General features: G+C 38.2%; 1 protein-coding gene across 6 annotated transcripts in view; it reads left to right on the top strand.

The window, feature by feature from the left end:
- Window positions 1-14019, top strand: part of zgc:158766 (uncharacterized protein LOC100009641 homolog) — a 50100-nt gene that overhangs the window by 22559 nt on the left and 13522 nt on the right. For all 6 annotated transcript variants that reach the window (XM_057833832.1, XM_057833835.1, XM_057833833.1 and 3 more), the window contains exons 6-16: window positions 1517-1610; window positions 2103-2192; window positions 2457-2573; window positions 4381-4479; window positions 5206-5348; window positions 5425-5563; window positions 5645-5767; window positions 5892-6056; window positions 6200-7065; window positions 11819-12068; window positions 12789-12878. In XM_057833832.1, the coding sequence (XP_057689815.1) occupies window positions 1517-1610; window positions 2103-2192; window positions 2457-2573; window positions 4381-4479; window positions 5206-5348; window positions 5425-5563; window positions 5645-5767; window positions 5892-6056; window positions 6200-7065; window positions 11819-12068; window positions 12789-12878 (2176 nt within the window). The remainder of the gene's footprint in view (window positions 1-1516; window positions 1611-2102; window positions 2193-2456; window positions 2574-4380; window positions 4480-5205; window positions 5349-5424; window positions 5564-5644; window positions 5768-5891; window positions 6057-6199; window positions 7066-11818; window positions 12069-12788; window positions 12879-14019) is intronic.

The raw sequence follows: 14019 nt of genomic DNA on the forward strand, positions 1-14019 counted from the left end.
TTTGTTTTCAATTACATTAGAAAATAATCTTAGGTAATAGAATTCTGTTTTGTTTTACCTGTGAACCATAATTAAAATTGAATTGGATATTTTAGTTTTAAATAAGTACTGTACATAATACATTTTCAAATGCATTACACATTGATGATATTTTTATATTATAATAGCCACTTTTAATATGCAGGTCCTTTACCACTGACAGTGCACGCATTTTAAAAAGTGCTCCCTCATGACAAATCCAAACAATATTTTGAAAATGACATAATAATGTTTTTGTTAACCCTGAATACAGCCCTTATTTAACTCATTGGCTGCCATCACTGCTAGCCCTCCCAGTCCAAATGAAATGAACGTCCAGTGCCATCACTGACACAGAAATATGAGTATTCAGAGCCAATGCTTCCATTTTAAATGAATTGGACGTCTATCACTGTCAATGGTGGGAAATTAATTAAATACTATGAAAAACAAACTTAAACTGAGACCACACACTTTGAGTCAATTGTGGACCAAATGTTAACATTTTAAACAACAACTTAAGAGTGTCACTGGGCGCAATAACCGGCACAAAATATTAAATGTGATGGTTCACATACTTATTTTTCCCCCTTCTGTCATTGTTTGCATACTATCCTAATTAAAATATGAAAACCTATAAATGTTTGGGCGGTTTTAGTTAAAGCAGACACTGTTCTTTCATTTGTGTGATTTTGACAAAAATCAGATAACATTTGATGGTGATTTTATGCAGAAATGTGAGAAATTCCAAAAGGTTCTGATACTTTTTCATACCAGTGTACAATACAGTACATTTTTTTTAAAAATACAATAATGATGAATATTTTTGTTTTAATCATATATGTGGACCTTGTATTTTGGGCCATGTAGACCACACTTCAATACACAAAATGTTAAAATTGTGATGATGATGCAAAATATGATGTCCATGTATGTGGCCGCCTGGTCTTTTTGAGTTTTTTTTTTTTTTTTTTTTTTCCTAATGACCAAAAATAGTCACTTGCCATATAAAGGGTTAAATCTTTGAAAACCATGAGCATTTTGATATATGGTCCACAATTCGCATGGATTTACTTTTTATCAAATTTCTGAATGTGTTATTTGCTGGGGACAAAAAGGGGAGGTACAACATTGTTTATCACCACACCGTGGTGTGATGCAAGCCAAAGGCATTCACTTGTTTGACCAGAAGTGAGTTGCTAGCACATGTACAATATTCATAAAACCTTCATAATGGTGTAACCAATGAAAACACACTTCTGCCTAAATTTATGTCCCCAAACTATATTATACCTACAACATCACTTGTAGGTATGCAAGCATATAACCGCTATTATGACTGACATTGCTCACTAATATATACAATATTATTGAACGTCCATGGGCTGTATATGTCATGTAAATATTGTTGACAATTTACTCCTCCTGGCACTAATATGTGGTTTAGCCATGTTAATATGTAGTCAAAGTGACTGGATTATGCCTGTTGTGGTTGTAGGAAAGAAAAACGTGACGAGGGTCTGACAGTTGTGATAGACAGCAGGAGGCAGCCACCAGTCCCCGCTCTTTTGTCGTCGCTTTCTGAATTTCAGGTGAGCATGGCCAGAGAACATGCACTAGCCCTCTAACGGCATTTAAAGGTTTACAGGCCTCATGTGTTCAAGCAATGCCAACCATAATACTTCTTACGACATTGAATGGATTTTCTGACATTATTTGCCAATCTGCAACGTCTCAGAATAAGAGGCACACCTCAAAATTGTAATGACTGCTCATTCAAGTGCTTCTTCTGGGAAAATGCTGGCCTTAGGGTTAACCTGTGCTTACTTGTCTGCTTTTAACTATACAGTGTAAGTAAGTTGGTATCAGCCAACTTGTATGATTCTGTTCGAGTCTATTTTAATGATGGACAGAGGCTTCTGAACAGACATTGTAAAAAAGGAATAATTATTCTGTCTGCATGTTTTTTCTTTATTATTTTACTTTTATGACGCACTACCGTAATTACAGTTTTTTGTTCAACTTTTGACATTTTGAGTTGTTGGAATCAATGTATAACCATAAAAATATGCATATGTTTTCAGACTTTGGTACCAAATGCACTTTATTCGGTCCTTTTTCTGATGGACAAGGAGGCAGCTGCCAAACCTGAAAGAGACATTGTCAATGTACAGGTGAGTAAATGTAGTTGCGGGCACATGTATAAATGGGTGTGATTAAATTGCCGCCTCCAATAGATTGTTCTCGTCACAGATCTCCTTTCACGCAACGCTCTTTAAGTTTTTTTGCTTCATTTCATATCATGAAATCACGGTATTGTCTTTTTTTTTTATTGCATATTATGAGTGTTGTCTAACATTCCTACGCCAAGCTAGCGCCTTACAGTTTAAGTTATATACAGTAAGAGTTGTGGACTGACCAGTCTTTTCTCACCACAGACAGAGACAGTGTCATCTTTGAAGGCCCTGCTGAAGCACGTTGAACAGAATCAGCTCACACGCGACCTGGAGGGCACCTTCCACTACGACCATAACCATTGGATTCTCTTCAGACAGGTGAATGGGAAACCAACGCTATAATATAATATGTTTCGCATCTTTCACAATTGGTCAATGTCATGTTTTTTTTCTTAAAGTAATACAGTACTAATGGTCAATTTCCATGTGGGTTTGTTATTTTTACCATTTGCCATACTTTTTAAAGTGTAAGTCACACCTGTGTATAAGTTACACCTGCCCAAAAAAATGTAAAAAGAAGAGGAAAAACTCATATGGCGAAAAACACAGACAAGACTGAAAAAGCAGTTTCTGCTCTTGCACTCCTCTTTAAAAGAAACTGCTGCATTTTAAGCCAAAACAACTGTTGTGTTTGATAGAATATGTCTATATGCTGCCATAGCAGATTCGTGGTGCATTAAGCCCCCGAACTATTTTTAATTTGTCTGTTTTACCCTGAAAACCCCCGTTTACAGACGTCGTGCAACAGCTTTTGTTTCAACCCAGCCATAAAACGAAGGTAATTAATTATATGTATTATTCTAAATGTCTGTCATCTTTAGCTTAGAATCATTAATTGATGTCTCACGTTTCGTTTTAAAGAAAAAAAAAAAAAACGACTTAAATAATGTCACAATGAAAAAAATGGCGTCTGTAAAAAAGTCATGGATATCTACCTCATAAGTATCGCTTCATTGTATTTTTTTCGTTACTGTCGCATTTTCTCCGATATGTTAGATGATAAATAATCGATCCAAATTTTTTTTTTTTTTTGAAAAAACTTTTTTTTTTTAAGGGTAAATATATGAAAAAGAACATCTCGGCCACTCCTTGATGTCTGCGATTTCTGCATCGCGACCCTTTTTATATTACCATGTTTCACCCATAAAATCCCCCAAAAATCCAGCTGTGGCCATTCACAGCTGTGTCTTGACGCTCAGTGATACGTGCTACATGGAGTTTTTGGATCGAAACAAGGTAAGTATGCGATAACATCATGGCGTCTGTAAATCTGCTCCCGCGTGCGCTCATCTCCAGATAGTGTTTTGCTGTTTAAAAAACGTTTTTTTTTTTTAAATGCCCCCATGTTCAAAAATTTTCTTCCCCCAGTAAATTGAGATTTTAAGCTTTTCAATAATGTATCACACATGCATATCGGACAATTTTGAAAGTTGGCTAAATTGAGGCTCTTAGAGCGGAACTTCACGTCACCTGAGTGTTTTCCGCCATATATACTGTAAGTCGCACCGGTGTATAAATAGCATTTTTAGGGGGAAATTTTAATTTATCAGAGACCAAGAACAAACATACATTATGGTGCTGTACTAATGAGAAAACTGAGAATAACAGGCTTAAGCAGCGTCTGTTCTTGTAACATATTAACAGTTATTGGAATAACAATAGCCTCAACGACACAACATTACTTGTTACCAAACTCTTGATCTCATACTAAATCACTGCCAATTTTTTTAAAGTCTTCATCTTCAGTATCACTTCAAAATAACTCTGGAAGTAGACGGCACACCTAGAGTGCCCCTCTTGTAGCTGTCAGTATGAAAAGAAAACATTAGTCACACCTGAATACAATACACAAACCCAGCCAAACAATTTTAAAAAGTGGGACTTCTAGTCTGGAAAATACGGCAAGAATAAGTGTTAAAAATGCCTCACTGTCTTTGACAATGCAATGTAAACACCTCTGATACTGTATGTGAATCAATGTAGGAAAAAGTTTGCTAGCTAACAGCATTGATTAATTCATTTGCTACCATAGATGACCATACGAAATTTATCTTTAGGCCGTTTGAATCACAATTCCTGCCAAATGTTCATTTAAAAAATTTTTTTTTTTTTTTAACCCTTACAGAAAATTGAACCATTTGCCAGCAGCTGCAGTGAAGCAATTTCTTCTCTCCAGGAGTCTATCGCGTCGTTAAGTGATAGTGGTAACCTGAGGACCTCTGCGGTAAGACCTGAACTAAATACCGTATTGACCCGAATATAAGACGGCCCTGATTGTAAGATGACCCCCTCTTTTTCAGGACTCAAGTTTGAAAAAAGACTTTTTGAAGACCAAATTCATTTTTATACAGAAAATAATTACAGTGCATCTGAAAAAAATGATTATAACAATATATTTGACAGAAAAAGCATGTTATTTTGCCTCATTCAAATCTTAATATCTGAACATTTAAATATGTAAACTAAAGTGCAATCACATTCGTAAATGAATGGCTTCTGGTTTTTGAAATGTAAATAAACCAATCTATTGTGATAAAACAACAACATTGCAATAACTGCATTACAATCAAAGTGAAGTCTAACTGTAACTGTAGTCTTGAAACAAATCTGAATAAGGAAAAACATTTCAATACAATAATGCAAACTGGTTAAACTAGTAGCTGAGGTCTGTCTTGACAGAACCTCGCTTCAATGATATCTGTCGCCATCTAGCCTTGTGAATGGGGAGAGTAGCTGAGATCTGTCATAACAGAACATCGCTTCAATGATATCTGGCGTCATCTAGCGTCGTGAATGGGTATAATGTCTAGACCGCGAATATAAAACGACCCCCTCTTTTTCAATCTTATTTCAATGCAAAAAACACCGTCTTATAATCGGGCCAATATGGTAGTCAGCCATGTGCGACAAGAAATTGGACATGAGCTCCCAAATGATTTTTGTTGTTTAGGAGGTGTCACAGATGATGGAGCAGCAGAAGCATCTCATGAAGTGTGTGCTTGATGACAGCCATCTAAATAGGTTACGTCTTGAAGGAGGCACCATCCTCGCCCGCATCAGGAAGGAAGAGGCTTGTGACAATGAGAGCTACAGGTACTGCTGCAGGAGAGGCCAATTACTTTCTGTTAGTATCAAAATTAACATGTTATTAACATTTGCCTCTCCACAGAGATGCTGTAGATTTGTTGAGTGCACTGTATAACCAAGTAGATGAAGAGGTACATGAGCTTGTCATTCTGTCCAACAAGTCTCAGAAGGACTTGGAAAGTCTTCTGGAAGTGCGCAGGTTTGAAGAACAAACACAACAGGTCAGCCTTGACTCTTTCACTCTTGATGGCTCTTTTGTCTATCATATTTATGGGGACAAAAAAAATCAATTATCCTTTCAGGTCAAACTGTGGCTTAGTGTGGAGGGAGACAAGCATCTCACACCTTTGGAATCACTTACTTTATCTGTCAGCAGCATAAAAGACATGAAGGAAAGCTTGGACCAATTTCTAAAAGAGTCAGTGGTAAATATCTTGACAAGAACACGGACGAATAATTCATATGATTTTCCGCTACATGGACAAAATGTAGACACTTTTGCATCATGTTGAGTAGAAAGTAATCAGTTTTCCATCTGTTGGTTGACAGCATCAACAGAGACATGCCCTGCAGATGGTGAAAGAGTCTCCACAGTCTCTCCCTAGTGCTGTTTCTTTGGAATTCAAGCAATATCTTGTCTCCATCCTGAGCAGAGTGGAGAAACGGAAGGGACACTTGGACATACTGGGAAACCTCTACGAGTTCTATGACTCTGTAAGTTGGGAAAAATAAACATAGTGGTCTATTTTTGGTAAAGATGCTGATTCAGTCAGTTTTATCACAGACTGGAACTAGATTAAGGTAAATATATTATAGTCTGTATAAACGGACCAAAACAATTTTTTCAATGTTTACAGGTAAATCAGTGGAGAGAGCATTGCCAGAACTATGTCAGTCACCTTAACACTTCAGGTGAAGCACTTTCTCCCGCTGTGGTCCAGACATTGCGGGATTACTGCACTGAGGCCTCAAAGTTCTCAGTGGAGAATTTCAGCACACTGAATGACATGGTGCTGTCCCTGGAATGTCCTCAGCAAGTCCAACAGTGGAACACAGTGTGGCACAAATGTCAGCAGACCAAGCAGCAGCTGGAAGACACATTGGCGCGAGCTACTAGGGCGTCTTCAGACTCCATGTCCTCTGAATTTACGGATGTTTTAAAGCCTGCAGAGAGCCAAAGTAGTGTAGCGGAGATTAGTGGATGTGGGTTCCTGCCTGAAGAGCCCACTGTCTCCGGCAGGACCACCACACCACTGACTGTTGAGGACATCAAGCTGCATTCTGATGAGCCTTACTCCAAAAGCCCCTCTGGTTCCATCTCCTCCTCCTCATGCTTTACTTTCCCGCTTGACAACAAGCTGAGCCCATCTGTGTTTGATGACACAGACAGCGACTGCACTATCGACTCCTCCACGTCATGCCACTCGGAGCCTATCTTCTCTGCAGCTTCCCGAGTTCGCAAGTCACCAATGAAGAAGATTATGAAGAAGACCATGAACTATGAGTTGCCTCCAAGGGACGGGGGCCATTCAGACTCCAGCCACGTGCATGGTTACACCGGAGTCTACATAAAAGGTTTGGAGGTAGCCAATAATGTGTCCGCAGAGAAGAAGCTGCTGCGGCCTGACGTCATGAGCCCAGTGTTAGGACGTAGTCGCAGTATGTCTACTCCCTCGAAGATCCATAACAGACACAGTGAAGGAGATGACAAGAAACACAGCAGGTCAGAACACTTTTTAATATAAATTAGGGCTGTCAAATTTATCGCGTTAATGGGCCGTAATTCATTTTTTAAAATTAAACACGCTAAAATATTTGACGCAATTAAAACATGGACGGAGTGACCCATTCATGCGTTGCCTCAAACAGTTTACATTGACACCGTTTTAGCACAGTGGGAGCGAAAAGGCAGAGAAATGCGAGTGGACACAGGCGTTCATGGATGATCAGACCATCTTTTTCTTAACACGCTTAATTGAATACAACGCACAACATATTGTATACCATTTGCAGCCACCTCTGACAGTCATGGTTGCCTAACTTCCCATCATGCATTTGGTCAGAGCAGGAGATGATCTTTTTCTTAACACGCTTAATTGAACACAACGCAGACCATATTGTATACCATTTGCAGCCACTACTGACAGTCATGGTTGCACAACTTCCCAGCATGCATTTGGGCGGAAGAGTTAAGTCACTACAGTATCATTTAGCGAAAGCACAACAAAAATAATATTCCTATCTTTCAAAAAAAAATAATGTTCACAAAAAGAAAAGCGCTCAATGCAAAGAGAACTGGCATTCCCAATCAAAATAGCTATGCAAAATACACATCAAACTTACTCAGATTTTGACTTGGCTAGATCTCTAATTAATTTAAAACTTGCCATTGACACCGTGTGGTGTATTTTCATTCACTGCTTTACTTATCTTTCCATTCCAACAATAATTTACAGAAAAATATGGCATATTTTAGAGATGGTTTGAATTGTGATTAATTAATTGATTTTTAAGCTGTGATTAACTCGAATAAAAATTTTAATTGTTGGACAGCCCTAATATTAATATGCGGATGCTTTCAAAAAGGCAGTAAACCTTCATAAGAAGTACTGACATGTAGTTGTAGCTGGTTGTCACAAGCAAGGTTATTGAACAGAATAAGAAAAACTAAAGTAAAAAAATATTTTCTCTCAATAAGTTAAAAAAAAAAAAAAAAAACGTATTGAAACTGAATGAGTACTCTGAGAGAGGAGACAACTGACAAAGCAGCCAAAATTAATGCGGCACTATACTTGATACACTGCCAAATCCAATTTTCATAACTTTAAAAAAATACATGCAAACTGATTGCACTTTCAAAAATGAGTAAAGCAAGCTAGTTATTTCAAGTTATAGTAACTAGTGATTAATTTGTAAATAGGCATGTGCCGGTATGATAACCTTAAGCCAGGGGTGTCCAAACTTTTTGGAAAGGGGGCCAGATTTGATGTGGGAAAAATGGGGGGGGCCGAGTGGCTGACGTCCTTTACGTAGAACAATATATTTAAGGTAATTTTAGCAAGCAATTCTATGTGTCACATATTTTTTGTATTAATAATTTCAACAATCTCGCAACTAGCCTTTGTCGCGTTCCCTTTTGACTCTTCGGCTCTTGCGAAATACTGCTGCTGTGAAGTTAAACTACCTTCAAGTTGTTTCAATTCTCGCCACATATCTTCCCTGTAATCTTGTCATCCATGTCCTCGTCTCACATTCAACTCTTTAAAAACAGCGACTGTCTCTTTGCAAATAAGGCAGACACAGTTGTTGCGTATTTTAGTGAAGAAATAGTCCAATTTCCACCTATACTTGAAGCGTTGGCTGTCGCAGTCAACTTTCTTGTTTTTGTTGATTGTCGCCATTTTAGAAAATTGGGAGCAAAGGGTCACACGGAGTAATGCTGCTTAGAGTGCTGCTGCGTTTTAGTGGGTAAACGAGGAGCAGCATTTAGTGTGTAAGCTACTTCATATGCTGGTAGTAGTACTGCTGACCAATTTATTAAGTCTGTTTGCGGGCCAGATGTTATTGATTTTACGACAGAGGCTGGGGGCCGGATGAAATTTGACCACGGGCCGCATTTACCCCCGGGCCGGACTTTGGACATGCCTGCCTTAAGCCAAAATATCACAGTTTCACTGTATCACGGTATTGCAATTACAGCTCTAAAATGTGTTACTTTGAGATATCTGGGTTTAAAAAAAAAAAAAAACTTTTTCTGCTGAACAGTATTTTTATTTTTCAATGAATACTTCGGCAACAGAAAAGTTACAGATGGCCACGGCTTATGTAAAACATGTTTGTGGAGGGTGGCTGCAAAGGAGGCAATACCCCCAATATGATTTCACATTTAGACAAAATTAAAGGTTAGTAAACACTGTCATGAACATTTCCCACCAACTACGAGACTTAACTCTGGCGTGTTTAGTGTGTCTAGCGGTGGTAAAACGTGAGGTTTTTCTCTCTTTGGCAACTCTGTGTTGAGAAAGAGAGTGTCATACACACATGCTTTTTAGGGTCAATTATTTTTGTTCTGATGGTAATAATGTTTCATTGTGGCTGTGGGTTTAGGCTCACCTAAAGGACTGCATTTATTTTAATTTTATTTAGAATATTTCAGTTATTTTTTATTTTATTTATTTTAACTTTAAACTTATGTTCCAATTTGCTAAAGTTTTGAAAAATAAAAATCCTGTTCAATGGAAAAAAGTTTATATAAATATATGTATTTAGGTATAATCTTTCAAAGTAACACATTTTAGAGCTGTAATTGCAATACAGTGATCCCTCGCGACTTAGTCCTTCGCAGATTTTTTTCAATTAAAAAAAAAAAAAAATACAGATGAGCTTTCACAAGCCAATCGCATAGTCTCCCTCTCGCTCCCGCCTTCCCTCTCCTTGCTCTTTGTTCGTCAGGCACTGCATTGGAGTTGCTTATTAATGTTAACGATGTTGACAGATGTTTGTGTTTAATCTTGCTAGAGTCACGGACTTCGAAAGCTCCACATGCGTCAGTCATCGTTTAACTTGTTAAACACTTGCTGTGGCAACTCATTGTGTGTAAGTGAGCAGCTTGAGAGGATTTGAGTAGACTCACTCTGAAGCATTTAATAAACCCAAGCATTTTTCCACTACTACATTCTTGTTTAAAAATAATTCGATGGAACAGTAACATGTTTAAAACTTAAAACTAGCCATTAATATCTCCACCCCTGGCAACAAAACTGAGTACATCTCTTTGAAAAAACGTACATCTCTAAATGTCCAAATTGAGTACTGATTGTCCTTTTCCCTCCAAAATGTCATGTGACTCGTTACAGGAGTGCTGTCAGCATTGCTGCAGAGATTGAAGAGGTGGGGGGGGGGGGGTCAGCCTGTTGGTGCTTAGACCATACGCCGTACTCTACATCAAATTGGTGTGCATGGCTGTCACCCCAGGAGGAAGCCTCATCTGAAGACTGTACTTCAGATGAGGGAAGGCGGTACTTCAGATGAGGCTTCCTCCTGGGGTGACAGCTAGAGGTGTGCAAAATTTCCGATTCTTAGATTATTCGCGATTCGGCCGTGGAAGATTCGAGAACGATTCACAAACATCCAAATTCCGATTATTGAAATATGCCAAGTAAAGAGGAAGTACAACACACTCAGCGCGCCGCGCGGTCGATGAGGAACGGAGCGAGAGTAGCTAAACATCATGCTTCTCATTACCCGGCCCCTTGGGTAATGCCAATGCTCAACTCACGGCTCTAGCTCAACTCATGCCACGAGATAAAAAAACACAACAACATACCTGACTGCTGCTACAAAGTACATCCACATAATGTTGCGGTAGATATCATTTATATAGGACTAGATGCAATATAGATTCGGTAGCGTTAGCAGCACACCTACAAAAAGCTAGATGCGGGCGTGAGTAAACGGCCGCCCTCTTAAAGCAGTACACTTCCCTGCAAGGCTGTTGTAGCGAACCTTCCAAACAAACCTAATTAACTTTTTATCTAAAATACTCCTAAATCGGTAAAATATTGACTTGAATCGATCTTTAAAATAGTTTTAAAACTTTCACATGTCGAAAGTAGACAAAAAGGAAATTTTGGAATAACGGGAGCAATTTTAACAACTTTAACGGTTGATTCACAACATTAAATGAATTGAATGTAGTTTAAAGCTGCTGATACAGAATGGGGACTGGGTTTTTTTATTTACTGTTATTTTTGTATATTTGTTTACTGCTATATGTTAACTTGATACTGAAATAGTAGTTTGGTTTAGCCTGAGAGTATTTTTGAACAATTTTGGAACTAATGTACAAAACATTTAAAAAAAAAAAAAAAAAAAAGGAGGGGGGTGCATCAATAATCGTTTTATAATCGAATCGGAGCCTCTGAATCGTAATCATAATCGAATCGTTGGGTGCCCAAAGATTCCCAGCTCTAGTGAAAGCCATGCACACCAATTTGATGTAGTACTCAATTTGGACATTTAGGGATTTACGTTTTTTCAAAGGAGTGTACTCATTTTTGTTGCCACGGATTTAGATATTAATGGCTATATTTTGGGTTATTTTGAGGGGAAAATAAATTAACTCTATTATATAGGCTGTACACAGACTACTTTTCATTGTGTCAAAGTGTCATTTTATCAGTGTTGTCCCACGAAAAGATGTACTTTTGTGATACACTGTATCTTTTACCAATGCTAAATCTGAATAAATAATTTTTAAAAAATAATAATAATAATAATATTGCTACATCGCAGTTTTTCACTTATCGCGGCGGGTTCTGGTCCCCATTAATCCTCAATTCAAACACTCAGTGGAAATTTGATATAGAAATACAGCTGTGATCTCACTGATGAACTGTGTTTCTGTACAGCATGGAAAGCTAAACAACTTATGCATATCATAAGATGTAGTAAACATAATGTGTTTCTGTTCCCAGTAAAGTGCAGCACATCATGGATGAGATGATCTTCACTGAAAGGGAGTACGTTCGTTCTCTCAGCTACGTAATTGAGCATTATTTCCCCGAGATGGAGCGCCTTGATCTGCCACAGGACCTCCGTGGAAAACGTAACATCATTTTCGGAAACATAGAGAAGCTGTGGGACTTTCACAGCCAGTACTTCCTCAAGGACCTGGAGTCTTGCGCCCACTCTCCGCTGTCCATTAGCAGTTGCTTTCTCAGACATGTAAGTATATGTGTAGACCCAGTCATTGCCCTGAGGAGGCACACTGACAATTTACTAAGAACTCTCAGGTTCCATCAACAGTCATGACCTTTAGACACATTGTTGCACCACTATATGGGATGTTTCCAGGGTCATTTGTCATTTTGTTATCTACATTGACGTTTTATATGCGGACACACAAATACCTAACCCAAGCACAAGCTTCATGCAAGGAATAGTGGTTTCAACAAATAGCCTCGTGTAATTTATTTTTAAAACTAACTGGAGAGCAGGCACAGCAGTGTATGTCTGAAAAATTACACAGGGAATTTTTTCAGGTCACGCTACATGCTTAAGTCTACTCGTTGCTTGGCAGTATTTGAAGAAGCCAAGCCCTTAAAAAATCTGGCGTATGCTGGTCATAGCCACCATGAGGCAACTTGGACCCAAGAGTTTTACTGCCCCGTGGCAGGAAAATCTGGCAAGATGCATTAAGATTAGGTTTGACCTACACACACACAAAAGCAATTACTCCACTATTATTAAGGCTTATAAGGATAATATTACTGTATATCCATTTTGCAATTGAACTACCGGTACTAGCCCGTGTTCATTTCAAATGAAGGAAACAATGTAGCTGGTTATACAGCTTATATGGTTTGAATCTCTTGCGTACTATTTAGGAGAGCATTAACAGTTAACATTCAGGATTTTTCCAACTTGTTAATTGTGTGTATGCAGGAGGATCAGTTTGGAATGTATGCCCTGTACAGCAAGAATAAGCCCCGGTCTGACTCCCTGCTCAGCAGCCATGGGAACGAATTCTTTAAGGTGCGTCTGGAAACTCTGGTAACATTCTTTACTGGGTGAAAAGGTCAGCCCTGACCTACAATGGCACAACATAAAAGGAATTGAAATGTGCATGTCTCACAAGGTGATATCGTGACTCATATTCATAATGTAGTTATCAGCTTGCTGCTAATTATGCACAATAGGATCAATAAAATTTTACTAAAGCCGTCCGATAATGACTTTTAACTGATAACCGGTACCACGATATTGAACTCCAAAAATCTGATACCGATACCGATATATTGTATTGTGATGCCCCACTGGATGCTTTACTCATGATAAATGTAACAACTTCAAGGTTTTCTAAATAAACATTCTGTGAAAAGTAAGAGAACAACTTCAACTGAAGTTATGGAAAAAATGGCTATATTGCACCGCTATATTCATTGTTGAAATCAAAATAGTGCAAACATCAGTTTTTTGGTTCAAGGGCAAGTTACGTATTCTGTCCTCAATGCATGTGTAGGTACACAAATCGACAGATAGCGAACAAATCAGGCTCTAAAGAGAGATCAGACGCTGGCATAAAGTTGAATTGGCTTTTCTGTGGTCATCTTTCTCTTGAAAAGAGCACTGATACTTTTTTGTAAAACTGAAAACAACAAAACATTGTGTCAATAATTTGTAATAAAGTTAAAAAATAAAGCAAAGTATTCACCACATGTCAATTTGAATAGCAACTGGTAGTACAGCTTACAAGAAATGAAATAATGTTACCACATTTTACCAAAAATGCAAACAAAACAAAATATACACATCTCCAATATACTACACAAAATTCATGAATATAAAACAAAGGAAGAATATAACTTACAAGCGATGCTTGTATAAGGCAATGTGGTGAGATGGCAAGATGCTTGTATAAGGCAATGTGGTGAGATGGCAAGAGCTGCTATGGTAAATGGGCTGCAGACGTTAGCGGGTCCATTTAGCTCTCTCTATTCGCAATGAGCTCGCGTCGACATATGATTATGTCAGCAGAAAGTGCTGAAACTTATTAAACGTAATTACAACTAAGCGCCAGCATGGGGCGAATAAAACCAGAAAAATGCAGGCAATAAGTGGACACGACAGCACTACCATATGCATATTGGTCCAAATCAGATAATGAAAAAACTAT

Source organism: Corythoichthys intestinalis, chromosome 4, assembly GCF_030265065.1.
Source record: "Corythoichthys intestinalis isolate RoL2023-P3 chromosome 4, ASM3026506v1, whole genome shotgun sequence".
Classification (NCBI taxonomy): domain Eukaryota; kingdom Metazoa; phylum Chordata; class Actinopteri; order Syngnathiformes; family Syngnathidae; genus Corythoichthys; species Corythoichthys intestinalis.